Here is a 14437-nt window from a genome sequence, read left to right as displayed (position 1 = left end):
GCCATTAAATCCCCTCCTCCCAAGCAGCATTAGGGAGGAAGCTTGGCAACATGCAGTAAAAGATGGAGCTGCTATTTAAAGAAGGAAAAGGACAAGAAAATCTTATTGAGCTTTCTGAACATGATAATAATGAACAAGGCAAAGTTTCCAAGTATCCACTTCTAAAAGTATTTTATAGTAAATGCAGCCAGTGTGCTGTTGGTGTTACAGGCTTTTCAGAGGCAGTTTTTCAAGGTCTACCTTTGTAAAACAGGCCCACTTATTTTTTATTTTATACATGCTAGCTTAATAATGTCCACTTGGAATTTGTATTGTTGCTTCATTCTGTGCTGCAAGTGAAATTATGGGAAAGGTGGCAAATACTTAGGTAACAGTCTCTATTACACAAGGCTCGTGTGGGGTCATTTCTGTTATTCTGCTCTGCTCTGATTATTATTTCATTAAGGTACTGGCTAACAGAGATAATTCATAGGCTTTATCTAGCCAAAGTTAGTGTATATCAAACACACATGTATACCTGAAATAGCATTCCAAAACTCCAGTCTTGGTCAAAAAAGGAGAGACTGACATTTTTAGGGTACAGTTTATTTGACTATAATGCAGACATCTATGTTCCACTTAGAAGAATTTTGTCCTTAAGTTGCTTGTTTCTTAGCACTAATTGAAAAAAATCCCCACATGTACATAGTGCTTTTTAAGTCAGGTGAGAAGAAACCTTCAGCAAAAAGTCAGTCTGTACTGTCCTACATGTACCCTGCAGTGATTATGGAGCATGAAGCATGGACATGGTCGTTTAGGAAGCTGGAGATACATTACTGTTTGATAAGTCCTTATCAAAGAAGATGCTATAAGCCTTTAAGTTTAAAAAACATGTAAGTTTTCATGCTATATTATGATTTGGCAGAAAACCCCCTAGCTGATAACATTGGTTTTGAGTTTGATGGAATAACCTGCCTGAGCAATGGTTGTGTCTAGTCTATCATGATTTACTCAGTTTTGCAGATTCCAGCTTCTATGAGCATGTCAGAAAATTCTGTATGTTTTAGGCTTTGAGCAGCACAATTCTGTATATACTGAAAATTCATAAACTGCATAAATTGTTTTGAAAACAAAGGTGTCAGCTTTTACTCATTGCAGGATTTTACCATTTATTTATTTATTTTCAATATGGTTCTGGAAGCAATTGCTATCTGTTTTCTCATTTAAAGCTGTGCCATGGTGTGACTCCAGCCAAACAATAGGACAAGCTACGAATCCGCCAAGGATATTGTGATTCTCTGATTCCAGCCCTCTGGGCTGGATTTAAAATAATCCAGCTGGCTCAGCAGATATGTGGATGCCATTTATGGTAGCACAGTGTAAGTGGCAGGATGGCTAACTCAGGGATTCCTTTATCATTTTGCCTCCCCTGCTTTAGGCCCACCAGGACAGGATTTGCACAGTCAGAAATGCTGATTATTCTGACTTCAGCTCCCTGCATTGTGCTGTCTCTAACAGCATAGTCCAGCTGTTTATTCATGTCTAATACATCTCCTAAGGGCATTTGTAAAGGAAACAAGCTGCCCCTTCAAGGAAAGCAACAAACAATTTAATCTCAGCTGCATTTTACACAAATTACAGTGACTTGATTCCTACTGGTCCTCAGCCTGTGGCACAGAGCGTCTGGGACATTGTTGAGTTTTCTCTGGTTTTTTCGCAGCTGCTCAGTAAAGATGTAACTTGTCCAATTTTTTATGCATGGGAGAGTGAACTACACACCTGCTGTGTATCTGATTGAAAGGCACAGATTTGTGGTGTCACCTCAGCCTGCCACATGTGAGCTACAATGCGAGCTGTATGGTGGGCATCGCCACGTGGAGCTGCACTATTGCTGCTGAAAAGCATGTACCTCTGATGCAGGCTGAATAACAGTGCTTGGCTCCTCTAAAATGTGCTTCTCTGTGTTCAGGATCTGCAGGATGAAGCTCTGTATCCTTTCTGTTGTGCTTTAAATGCCAGTTCCTCTGCTTATATTGCTTGCTGAAGCACATAGTGCAGTGTATTCCATTTGACATTAACAAAAGATCTTCTATGGACTTTGAAAAATGATGCTATTTATGCACATGGCAAATAGGAGCAAAACCCACTGATAGAGGTGTGATTCCTTCCATCATGGAATGGGTGTCCAGCCAGAAGAGTGAGGTCATTTTGAATAGTACGCAAAGGGTAGAGGTGGAGTTTTCCAAGGTGGAGATATGGTCTCTTAAACATGGGTATCAAGAAAACAGCATCCATTTCTGCTGCCTTTGCAGACCTCTATATGTTTTGCCTGCATTGAATTTTTTTGCCTGCAGGTTATTATTCAAATGTTTATAATATTTCAGGGTTTAGGTACAGTCCATTTTGCTTATCTTGATCCATATGTATGAGGGTACCATGGGTCTCTGTCAAACTGAGGTGACCTTGAGTATCTGAGGCATCTCCAGGAGACTGGTTAATGTGAGATACTGAAAATTTGTGTTCTGCCAAATTAGCAAGTGGATGCTAGGTACCTAATGTGTCAATTTATGATGCTGTTATTTAGACAGTTGTGTAAAGCCCCGGGTGCCTCTGCTTACAGAGGTGTTCTAAGCTCCTCCTTACAGACATGAAGAAGAAGAAACCTATTTAGATGTTATTAATCTCATTGTAGAGAAGACATGTAAAACAGTTCAAATGCCTTGCATCCTAGATATGCCCATTCTTCTCCATTCCTTGATTTATTTATGTCAAAGTAGTTTATGCAACTAGTTCACATGTACATTGTAGACATTAAGTCAGATCATTGAAATTCCACTCAGGAGGTAATACCTGATAAACAACAGAGACAACCTGCTGTTACCTAATCATCAGATCTCTGCTTAAAAACTGCAAGACTACAAAGAAAGGCAGAGACCAAACACACCTATGGAGAATGTACCTTTGATATGCATAGTGTGTACCTCATTAATTGGCTACTGTTTCTCCTAGTGTGGGTAATATGATAAAAATCTTGTGACATTGCAGTGCTATAACGTATCTGATTTTATTGTGGACCAGTCAAGTCAAATCAGAATAGATTTTTACTAGAACAGAGGCAGCTGGTATATGGGTATTTTTAATAGATAGTATCTATGAAGATTTATTTTTCTTATAGAGATGTTGGGTAAAGGTCAAGGAACTAGGATGGAATATTTAATTGGTAAAGCTGTATCAGCCCACACAATAGAATACTCTGAGTTTACTTTGAGGTTGTGTATACCAAATATGTTTCATTAAGCAATATGGTAACTGGCTCATAAAAAAATTAAAAAGGTGAAACCTCTAAACTTTCTGCAATTGTTTTTCAGTAGGTATTTTATCATATCTTGCATTTTTTTTTTCCAAACTTTGATTGGGACTATAAAGTTAAAGTAATCTTGATCTTTCCCTAAAGGCTCATTTGTGCATTCTTTGGAGACACTCGTATTCATTAACAGTTGAATTATGTCTTTGTTATCAGCCAATAAATTAACAAATCAAAACACAGAACAAGAAAAACCCACCTCATGGAACTTGTGCTGCACAAAAATGTGTTTATTTTTTCACATCAATATCTTCAGCTTAGGACGTAGTAATTTGAGATGTAACATGCTCTGTCCTATTTCTTTCTAGGTCTCCTATGTAAAAGCTATTGACATATGGATGGCTGTGTGTCTTCTCTTTGTCTTTGCTGCTTTGCTGGAATATGCAGCAGTCAACTTCGTTTCACGGCAGCACAAAGAGTTTCTGAGGCTTCGAAGAAGGCAAAGAAGACAAAACAAGGTACAGCTGCTCCTTACCTGGGGTGACTGAATGTGCCTTGACAGCCCTGCTCATGTGCAGTTGATTTCTAACCTCAATTCTTGCCCTTGCAGGAGAGTCTTTTTCTAAACTTTCTTTTTAAGTGATTTACTCCCTGATGAAGAGCTGATAATTGGCTGCTGGGTTTATTTGCTGTTTATGAAGTTATCAACAAATGTCAGTAATTGGTCACCAAGAATTTGTTTCTCTTCATGCTCTTGCTGAGGCAGCTGGACTACAAATACTGTGCTACTATGTGACACCACCAGTGGATAAGGAACTGCTGGGTGCAATGACACAGTCAGAGGAACAAGGTTATGCAGATGTGCTGTCATCAGAGCATGCCTGAGACCTTTCTTTTCTAGTGCTGCCTTGGCTCGCTATGCTAAAATGGGAGATTCCCTAGGATAGCCCATTGCAATGATTGGCAGTTCTTCCCTCACTTTTAGACCACCAGCAACTGGTGTCTTTCCCAGCTGAAACCAGAAAACATGGCCATTTTTAAAAGGAGAAGGATTAGGAGAATTTCCTCTCTGGATTCTGTGTTATCACAGTTTGCAACTGATGCAAACTTCAATTTTTAGCAAAAGACCTCTTTGTGAGTGTCATTATCACATAATTTTATGCCAGTGACTGAAATGTAGAAGAGGAGATTGTAACCTAGATGCCAGTCTAGAAATAGTTTTAGGAAGTCTGTCCATCTGTCCTGGGTTGTTTGTTTTTGTTTGTTTGTTTTTCTGTAAATGGGAAGACAAGAGTAAACATTAAATTGAGTTTTATTTGAGTTACGATTATTCCAATGTCTAGGGAATGTGGAACTATGAAGTGTACATATACATTTGCTAGGTGAAACAAATATTTGCTCAAGCTGCACTAGTGCTTGAAGCCACAAGTAATGGTTTCCTTCACAAGAGGCAGGAAACAATGGCACAGGGCATTTGTGTTTTGACAGGTCTGTCTAATAAATGTTCTGTAGCTAATGTAATATCTGATGGACACTCTGGGAAGAAATCCAGTGCTGTTCTCTAGTTTAATATTATTGCCAGATGAACTGAGATTACAATGAAGATTAGATTACAGGAGAGAGCAGAGATACTCGCCTGTCTACTGGCACACAGGCCACATGCACTGCCACTGGAACCCTTTGTTTTCAAACCCAGCATGGCACAGCAGAAGCTTCTGTATGGCATCTGAAATCTCATTTTTGGATGCAATGTCTTTTTTAGAGGTGAACAAGTAGGTAAGCAGCCATCCTTGGTAAGTAACAGTATCCAGTGACGTTGCTCAAGTTTAAGAAATTTTGGTCCATGGAAGTGGCCATTCATCTGCTTCGAAAACTATTATTTTCATGACTGTGAAAAGAAAGTTATTTAAAACCAAATAATCAGAAGACTTGTGTTTATCCTAAGCCAGGTGGTGCACAGATTCTTTGCAAAATAGATAATGACATAATCAAATACAAGGAAATATACAGCTAAGTAAGAGACACCTACCATTTGCAGAGGCTTGTTTTATTCCTATGAATCTGGTTGCATGAATTTCAAAATAGGGAACAATGTTACTAAGGCAGTTTCTTTAGGAGGTATTTTCTGCATCTCTGTACTTGATTTTGTCTCTCACGGTTTTCTCAGTTTATTTTGCCTTGAAAGTCTTTCTCATTGTTTTGCATGACGGTCTTCTCTAACCAAGCCATTCTTCTCTTTGCCTGTTGTGTGTGTGTGTGTCTTCACTGTGGTATTCCCATTCTTGCTGCTGCTATCTATGCTGACACTCTGGGGACAGGCACAGACTGTGGCTGTTGGGAATGAGAGCGTTGAGTCCGTGCGGCGCATGAATGGCTTGCGGAGCAAAGAGTCGTCAGCTTACGGGACAGTGAATCAGATCGGCAATTCAAGTTTGAGGGTAAAACTGTAGCGAGAAAGAGAAAGCAAGAGAGTTTTAGTATGTGCAACGATGTCATAAATCAGCAAAATGGACCATTTTGATGGCATCACTAGTAGTCTCTTGCATTCTCTTTGCTAAATGTCCACACAAAATGCACAGTACTGTCCCCAGCATGAACAGCAGTTTCATGTTGTACATTCTTATGGCCCATCCTAATGCTTGTGTTTTACCGTGGCTGGGCTATGCCACCCCTATTCCAAACCTCTTAAGGGAAGTGCATGTGTATTTAGCAGCTTGGTCCTGTGTAAAGGTAGAGTAAATGGGGTGGGGGGAGAGGGCCACAGGAAATGCCTTGAGACAGTAAGTCCCACATTGTGTCATCTTTCAGGTGAGCATATTCCAACAGAACGTGGTATGTATAACAAAATGCGTTTTTATTGCTGTGGTTTTTATTCCTGAGCTGTCAACCTGCAGCCTTCCTCATCGTGATGTCCTGAGCCCTGCTTAGTGGAGTATGAATAGTTGTGAATGAAAAAAAGTATTTCCTTGGTTTCTTTTTATTTGCTTGGAGAAGAGCCATGAAGCTGAAATCTTTTACACCGTGTAACATGTAGCAGATCAGAAGCAATATGATAGCTGCTGATACATCCAGATTAGGGGTGAGTTTTGGAGGTAATAAAATCAATGATGGAGAAAGAAATGAGCTTAGTGTGCAGCTCACTGCTTGATACTAGTATCTGAGGAATGAAATGTGTTCATTTAAATAAAATGGGACTGTGATTTTAATCTTTCAGGACTAGATTTCCCAGAACAAAAACATTGGTTGAGCCACTCTTGAGATGTAAAGGGCCTCTAACTTTGATCAAACTCTGTAAATTCATGTTATTATAAGATGATGATGATTTCAATGAATTTTGTACACTGCAAAAGGAATTAGAAGATTTCAAAATCAAAGTAAAACCCATAGTTCATATTTCACAGCAAAATTAAGATAGAGGGTTTACAATGCAATAAATCATTCACTTTCAGAGCTACAATATCAAACAGCAGAAGAGAGCCTTAATTTCTGGAAACTTTCTATTGCAGAAATAATCATATTTACACATATACAAAAACTGAATATAAAAATAAAAAAAATCAGGGTCTCTCCAGGAGATATGACCAGTACTAGTATGCTGCCACTGACAAGCTGATGCCATACAACTACAAAAGCAGTCCAAGTAAGTACTCAGTGCTGCATATCTCACCAATCATAAAGTGCTGGTCCGGCTAAAGTTTGTAAGTTGTGTTTATCCCCCACTTTAGGGAAGCTTGCAGAAATCTCTCTTCTCCTTTAGAATATTTTGCATTACACAGACAGCCAGGGCAGTACACAGAGGGCCCGAGTCGCTGCAGTGCTTTTGCTGCAGAGCCCTAAGAGCTAGAGCTGCTCTGGCATTGTTTTCCCCTGGAGATCTCCCATCACATAAGTGATGCACACTTGAGAGGTCAGCAGAGGAGATGTAGCATGGCAGAGGTTTCTGGAGCAATGCTACCATGGTTGCAGCTTAGTACTTTTCTGCTCAAGAGAAGGATGTTTATGTGCAGAGGAGAACATAGGAACAGAGCCTGTGGTGCCACAAGGAGCCTCACAAGCAGGGAACTTGAGTTGTTGAGATATTGTTCACCAAACCAAAACTTATTTTGAGTGCAAACATAAAAGTCGTAGTCAAAAGAAGACAGTGTAGGAGTGTGGTTGAGTATCTATACTGCATCACTCAGTGCTAACCTAGGGAGAGAAAAAAGGTGCTGAATCACACCTGGCCATGACTCCTGAATTTGCAGCTTGATCTACAGAACAGGAAAATACCTGTTCTCAGTTTTGTAGGCCTGTACCTCTGGCCCTGCTTTTGTTATTGTCTGTGCTGAGTCTTGTTTGTAGTACTGCAACCCCCAGAGTAGTGCATAAAGCACACATCTTAAGAGACCATCAAATCTCTTAAATCAAACATCAGATTGTTAATGTTTTTCTGGGAAAAACCTGGGTTGCATTGTTGATCATCCAGAAATTGTATTACAGATGAACCATTTGAAAAGACAGCTTTATCAGGACCTGTTGGCATCTTCCACATGCACAAAATCCCTATATCCTCAGGTTATCAGTGCTTCATTCTGTCTTCCCAATACAGTTTCTCTTGGAGGAAGCATTCAAAGTTTGTCCTGAAGGTTCATGTAGTATTTCTGCTCAAGTTAAATACACCCATCAGTAGCAATACTTGATTGTGAGAGAAATTATTGCCTATTTCTTGTGTATCACAGTACATAGATGGAATACAGGCTGCAGAAGTCAGGAATCTAATGATACTGAGGATGTAGTGAAGTTTCATTATATTAAAAACTAAATTTTTATGATGCCTGATCACTTGAAAGAAAATAACTTTATTTTAAAATATGATTTTTAATAATAAAACATGATTTCTTATTTTTCAAAATGATGGGCTTTCAGGGAAGCAGAATTGTTCAGACAGGTTCAATCATCCCTTTTTGAAAACAATAATTATTATATTATATGATCAGCAGTCAAAATGAGTCATAGTACACTAGTATTCACATCATCATTTAAAAGATGACTTCCTAAATTACATGTGTGATGGTGACCACTGTGACCAAGACTAGGGGTTAAGTTTGGGACCATTAGTGTTAAAACCAATACATTACAGCCTGAATGAAAAACTGTGCCTCTGGAAGATGTGACAGATTTAATCCCCTGTGCAGGGAACACGGAGCAATACAAATAACAATGTTGCAGCCAAGGGGGTTCATATGCATGCAGATCAGCAAAGGGAGGCACAAGTGGTGTTTTCAAGTGAAAGAGCTGGGATGGGGACTAAGTGATTACAGAAGCAAAGGGTAACTCCTCTAAGCAAAGCTGGAAGCACCTGGTCGGATGCTCCAGAGAATTGTTGGCCTTTGGATGGAGCTGCCAGTGGTGAAACAAGTACAAGTGCCCAAAGTTACTGAGACAATACAGTATTTCTATCTTTCAAAAGGAGAAGAGATATGCATTGAGTAACACCAGCTTTAACAGGCCCTCTCTATCACTTTAATCATACTGAAATTCCTCTGTCAGATCCCCCAAATAATTTTCTAAGGTTTTCCAGACTTGCCCATTGAAAAAAAATCAGTGCCTTCAGCCTGACTTTGCCTTTAAAGCACTTGGCACTGCTGTCCCTGGTGGCAATGTTTGCCTGCTATCATCTGTGTGCACCGCATTTGGCGGGAGGATGTGTGCGCTCCGTGTTATGTAAGGTGCCGCATCATGTGAATAATGGAAGTGCTCAAGGAAAGCCCTTTTGCTGAGCTATTTTTGGTACTCACTGAGCAAGCTCAAACACATGAGCTTCATTGTGAAAAATAGGAATCAGAGTCTGAATGGCTTTTTCTCTCTCTCTCTCTCTCTCTCTCTCTCTATCTCTTTCTCATCTTGCTTACTTAATGGATTAAAGTGCATGTAGCTTCTGCTGTAGATAAACACCCTCAAGATACTGTGGTTACTTTTATTCCTCCAGGGCAATTGCATTAGTACTTTAATGTAACTGTGCAGAAAAAAATCCAGCAGAAGATAAATACACCACAATGATCATTTGGCTTGAAGTTATAGTCCCACATACAACAACAGTGAATATTTAGCTGTAGTTAAACAATAGACATGATTCATCGCATCATGTTGCTATGTCACTTTGTGGCTTCATCTGAATGTCCTTGCCTGTCTTTTTATTGCGAGCATGAATAGTCTAGGAATGGCCCTATTTAATATGAGTGGAAGTATCTGTATTGTTTATAAAGTGGACATACCACGTGTACTTTAAACATTAAAAAAAATCATCTCAAATTTGAAAATTATCTTTATATAAATCCTTAGTCTAGCTCTAGGCACAAATTTAGAGACATGAGTCCCCAAAGAGAAAACAACCTGTAGGAAAAATGCAGTTCAGCCATGGGGGTAGTATCCAAGGAATGGATAAAAATATTCTAACAAGAGTAGTCTGACCAGATAGACAGACTAAGCTTATGGGAAATGTGGATTTTTTTTCAGTGAAATGCAAGCAGAGATAAAGAAACAGTGGAAGAAAAAAATTTGGTTTCACAGTGTCCTGTTTACAAGGGTAATTGAAAGTGAAATGGAAGTGTTTCCCTTCCTTATTGGAGCAAGGAAGGTTAAAAATTCTAAACAAATTACTGTGTTTTGTGTGTTTTATTGCCTCAGACACAAAAATATGATGGACTATGTGGAGTGGATTTTTCACCCCAAACCAAGAAGCAGAAGAGAAAATGGATAGCTGCATTTCAAGGGAGAGAATTCTGAAAACCAAATAAAAGCCATTAAACATCCTGTAATAAATGGCAGAATAATTCATGGAATATGTCATACCAGTTCCCAAGAAAGATCTCCACATGTAAAGTCTCAAATATCTAAACAATAATTGAAGTGAATAGAGGGCCGGTGCACAAGCTGGAGCAGTGGAGTCCAGGTACCAGAGTAGAAGAAAAACCAGGAGAACAAAATCAGGATTAAAAAATATAGAATTTCTAGGAGAAAACAGCCCCAAACAAACATCTCCAAACCAAACCAAAAAAGAACACACAGTAAACAAATAAACAAAAATAAAGAGAAACACACCAAAACTGAGAATAGGGAAACCACAGATAGTCTAGAAAGGCTGGAAACCAGAGAAGTGGGGAGTAGGTAAGGCTGCAGAATGATGAATCTTTATACCCACTGAACTGATCAGTGGTACAACAAGGAATACTTTATGGGATAGGGGACAGATATGGAAACTGTAGGGACCATGCATGGCACCAAAGCAGCAAGCAGGACATGATACAGTATAATGACTCACACTTCCCAGTTTGCAAATACTTAAGAGAATTATTCCTTGTGGTTAAATAAGATAGGAATGGGACATAGGCTACAGAACAGCAATATTACAGTATTTCCAGTCTGGGATGATGAAGTGACTGTGTGCTGTACCACATGGGACAGGTAGGACTGAAAAAGTCAGGAGTACTGGATAAAGATTTTTCTTGTTTGCTCAATAGTGGAACTTTGCTTTAGAAACTCTGAGTCCTCTCTTGTACCTACCCAGCGCTCTGTGGCTGAAAGGATCAGCTCTGAACTGACAAGCCTTAAGGACTGAAGTTTGCACTTCAGTTGAGTGAGTTTGTCCTGGCAGTTACTCATGAGCAGCGGGAGACACACCAAAAATGAACTCTGCAGTTTTCTAACTCATGAAAGGTACTCTCCAGCTGGGTGCAAATGTCTTATTTCTTATTATACCTAAGGGAGAGTGCAAACTGAAAATAGGGCAGAGGAAGTTAGAAAGAGACAGGAAATGGTGTGATTATTTTTGAAGCTTTAAAGCAGCAAATCAAGATGTTTTGGTAGCTTTTCAAGAACTATCTGCACAGGCATCAGCTTTTGTTTTCCAAATTATTTTAGAAAATGGTGATTCTTTCATTGCATGTGTTCTGTCCCACCTCATTTTGGGGGGGGGGGGGGGGGAACAGGCAGTGAAAAAGTTGTCAAATATATGTTAATGATAAAAAATAATAAGGAAAGTAGACTTCAGAAGGAGTATGTTTAACTTAAGCTGTCCCTACCCAAGACTCCAGAAAGAGAGTAAAAAGCCATCACAATCCCAAGATATAGGATTATATCTATATAGGATTACAGGACACAACTTGGTTGCCCCAAATTAGTTCCTTTGTTCTTTCATTGTAGGTAGTTTATCTTGACTCTTCCTATACCCATAGTCAGGACCCAATAATGCCTTGGTCTCAGGGTTTCTCACTGCTGTGATGGCCAGATCCTCTTTCCAATGGAGGAAGTGAAGACACCAGGAAGGGAACAGCTTCTAATCCATCACTGCCAGGGGTTTGTTGTGCTGCTTCATGTCAGTTCTGTGTTCTGTCCCAAGCCTCGTTTTCAACAGCAAAGTATTTCAGTATTGGTAAATATAAATTATTATTTCTACAGGAGAGTGAAGGGGTTGAGCAGTTAGAGCCAAGCATAATGCAGGCTGAGAATGGCAGCACTCTGTATCCGTGTACTCCTACTCTCACTAGCAGCCGTGCTTGCCCTGTGGATCTCCAGAGCATACTACACCAGTTGTATCAAATTACATGGTAAATTGGTGAGATGGGCAAGTGTTCAGTAGGATCCATGAAATGCATATTTACATCTGACCCAATTAATCCCGTTCTCCACAGGGGATAGAAGCTGCTATTTGAATGTAATTAATTGTGAAGCATTCTGTAATGATGTTGTCCAAATGACATTGTTACCAAATTGTATTAACCAGACTGCTGAAAGCTCATTCTCTCTCAAGTCTGAAAAACTTCATGGTTTCCATTAAAATCCAGTTTTTACAGTATTTTTAAAAAAGTAGTGTTGAAACCATTTATTTCACCACCTTTTTTTTTTCCCCCAGGGGAAAACAGCCTTGTTTATAGTCATTCCTGTTCAAGTTGACAGCTTTTCATATGGCAAACTGATCACTCAGAGCCTGGTTCTGACACATGTGGCTCGATTTAATGATCAGATGTGTTTATTTCTCTTGATCCACTGCTGGAGAAAGGTGCTATTTACTGTAATATGATAATTTGTACTTGGGTATTTCTCTTGTGGCCTGATATTTTAATTCTTTTTTAGTTAGTTAGTTTGTTTGTGTTTGTGTTTTTGTTGGTGTTTTTTGTAGGTTTTGTGGATTTTGTTTTTGTTTGGGTTTTTTGGGGTTTTTTTTTGATGGTTGGATAACATAAATCTTGCACTCCATGTTACTGGGAGTACATGGATAGTGAGGAATGAAATTTTCTTTTCTACAACATGAGGAGGGAGCTAGGGATAGTTACACTGGAAGGAATAAACAGCTTGAAACCCTACATATTCTGAGCACTTGTTGCTGACTCTTGCCAGAGTCCTCACAAAGACTCATTTTGAGTTGGGAGCACCTGAAAACTCCATGCCAAGCCCAACCATAAGTCACTAAAAATTTACTTGCTTCTACTCTCTGAGCTCCCAATGGTATCTCAGAGCTGTCCACTGTCTCTTCCCACACTACATGTCTTCACTACAGCAGGATCAATGTCAAGAAGGACTTACTATTGAAAAGCTCAGTTTTCCAGTGGCTGCTTGAATATATCTGGCATACTGAGCATGTCAGAGTGTTTTTAGCTCCTGGAGAAACAGATTGGAAAGATCAGAAAACTCTGCTGTATTTTCCTATACACATGAGGTGCCAGAAGTCCAGAATCGTACCTGTGAATTTCTGCATTGATCCTGTAGCTTCTCTCTGAGCAAAGACATAACTCCTAAAGTCATTTAATTCCTAACTTGTATATGTAATTTTTCATGCAGATACTGTGTGTGCATTTGTACATACAAATAATCCACCTGTCTTAAGTGCAAGTTTTTTACCAAGTGTCCAAGGTTTTATTTTCTCTGCCATAACATGACAAGACTCTTAGGAGGCATGACACCTTTGTTTTCATGCTTCACCTCACTCTCTTCAAGTGGTTCTCCATGTGTGTTCTGATATAACCCTTTCTGCTAGTCATGTGGAAGTGCTCTGCTTCTGACTGACTCATTCATTTTTCTGTTAAACCTTCCCAAGCCTGCTGGTTGTAGAGACTTGCTTTCAGGTTCTCTGCAATCTTCATCTGTCAAAAGAATAACTACTTTAGAATAGAGATCACAATCTCTGTTCATCAGAGATTATCTGAGCTGCACACATGTGAGGTCTTGCACACCATTCTAGGAAAGAAAGCTGCACATTTCCTCTCCAGGATGTAAAGTCTTACAGGCATCTGCAAGTAGCAGCCTTGACACCCTAGCACAAACTTTCCATGAAATTTATCTATATGTTGTCTGTTAACTTATGCCAGCTTTCTTTGTGACTTCCTCGGTGGGATCAGACACCAAGTTCACTCATTTGTCCCATCAGCAGAATTTTCATCTTGTAGGCTTTTTTTGTGTGCTGATCCTCACAGGCAAGAGAAATTCTAGCAAGTCTAATCAAGCGTGATGCCACTACAGGCTGGTGAGAGAGAGAACTCACGCATCACAGGATGCTCTTTTACAGCCCTTGGTGTCTTCTGTCTGGAAGTTCTTCAAGGTCCTAATGCTCTTTTTTCACCCTTACATACCTAGTTAGATGAACAAAGGGGTATTTGTCTGGTGCAGGTTTTTCACTGCATGTCCAGAATGGGTGATGTATACACCAATGAGTGGATAATCAAATCTTCTGAAAAATCACTATGTGCTCTTGCTCAGTAATTTTCCTGCCCTATTAATAGACTATATGTGCTTTACTTACAACCTTCCAGTGGTTCTTGCAGAAGACAATGGCCTTTCTTTCAAGATTTGCAAGCTCTTGCCCCATCCTTTCCAGAGGAATAGAGGCAAATTATGCAGCAATTTTACTGCAGTCTCCTTGTTTTACCATAATGACAGCTAATCTTCCATCAGACAGGTCCTTCCTGGGGTACAAATACCTCTAAGGCATTTATTTTGGAACATACACATGTATGTGTTTGTGTGTCCAAGACAAAAAAGCAGAGGAGGTGTAACTTATGGTAGATATTATTCTCCCTACATTAGCTTTACACTGTATTTCCCACAGAGGTCTCTGGATTTCTTTTGTGTCTGTCTACTTAGTAATTGCCAGTTTTTCTATATATTGGCATATCCTGCCAT

At 39.5% G+C, this 14437-nt stretch overlaps 1 protein-coding gene across 4 annotated transcripts in view; it reads left to right on the top strand.

The window, feature by feature from the left end:
* Positions 1 to 14437, top strand: part of GLRA2 (glycine receptor alpha 2) — a 121740-nt gene that overhangs the window by 89898 nt on the left and 17405 nt on the right. For 2 of the 4 annotated variants that reach the window (XM_088051259.1, XM_088051260.1), the window contains exons 8-9: positions 3652 to 3801; positions 5602 to 5721. In XM_088051259.1, coding sequence (XP_087907385.1) covers positions 3652 to 3801; positions 5602 to 5721 — 270 coding nt within the window. The remainder of the gene's footprint in view (positions 1 to 3651; positions 3802 to 5601; positions 5722 to 14437) is intronic. The other 2 variants (XM_005516646.2, XM_005516645.2) reach the window with 1 other exon arrangement.

This window comes from Pseudopodoces humilis, chromosome 2 (genome assembly GCF_049639895.1).
Source record: "Pseudopodoces humilis isolate 2021_Gansu_Grassland_sample_001 chromosome 2, ASM4963989v1, whole genome shotgun sequence".
Classification (NCBI taxonomy): Eukaryota; Metazoa; Chordata; class Aves; order Passeriformes; family Paridae; genus Pseudopodoces; species Pseudopodoces humilis.
Note: the sequence above shows the minus strand (reverse complement) of the source record. Positions and strands in the feature narration are given on the sequence as shown.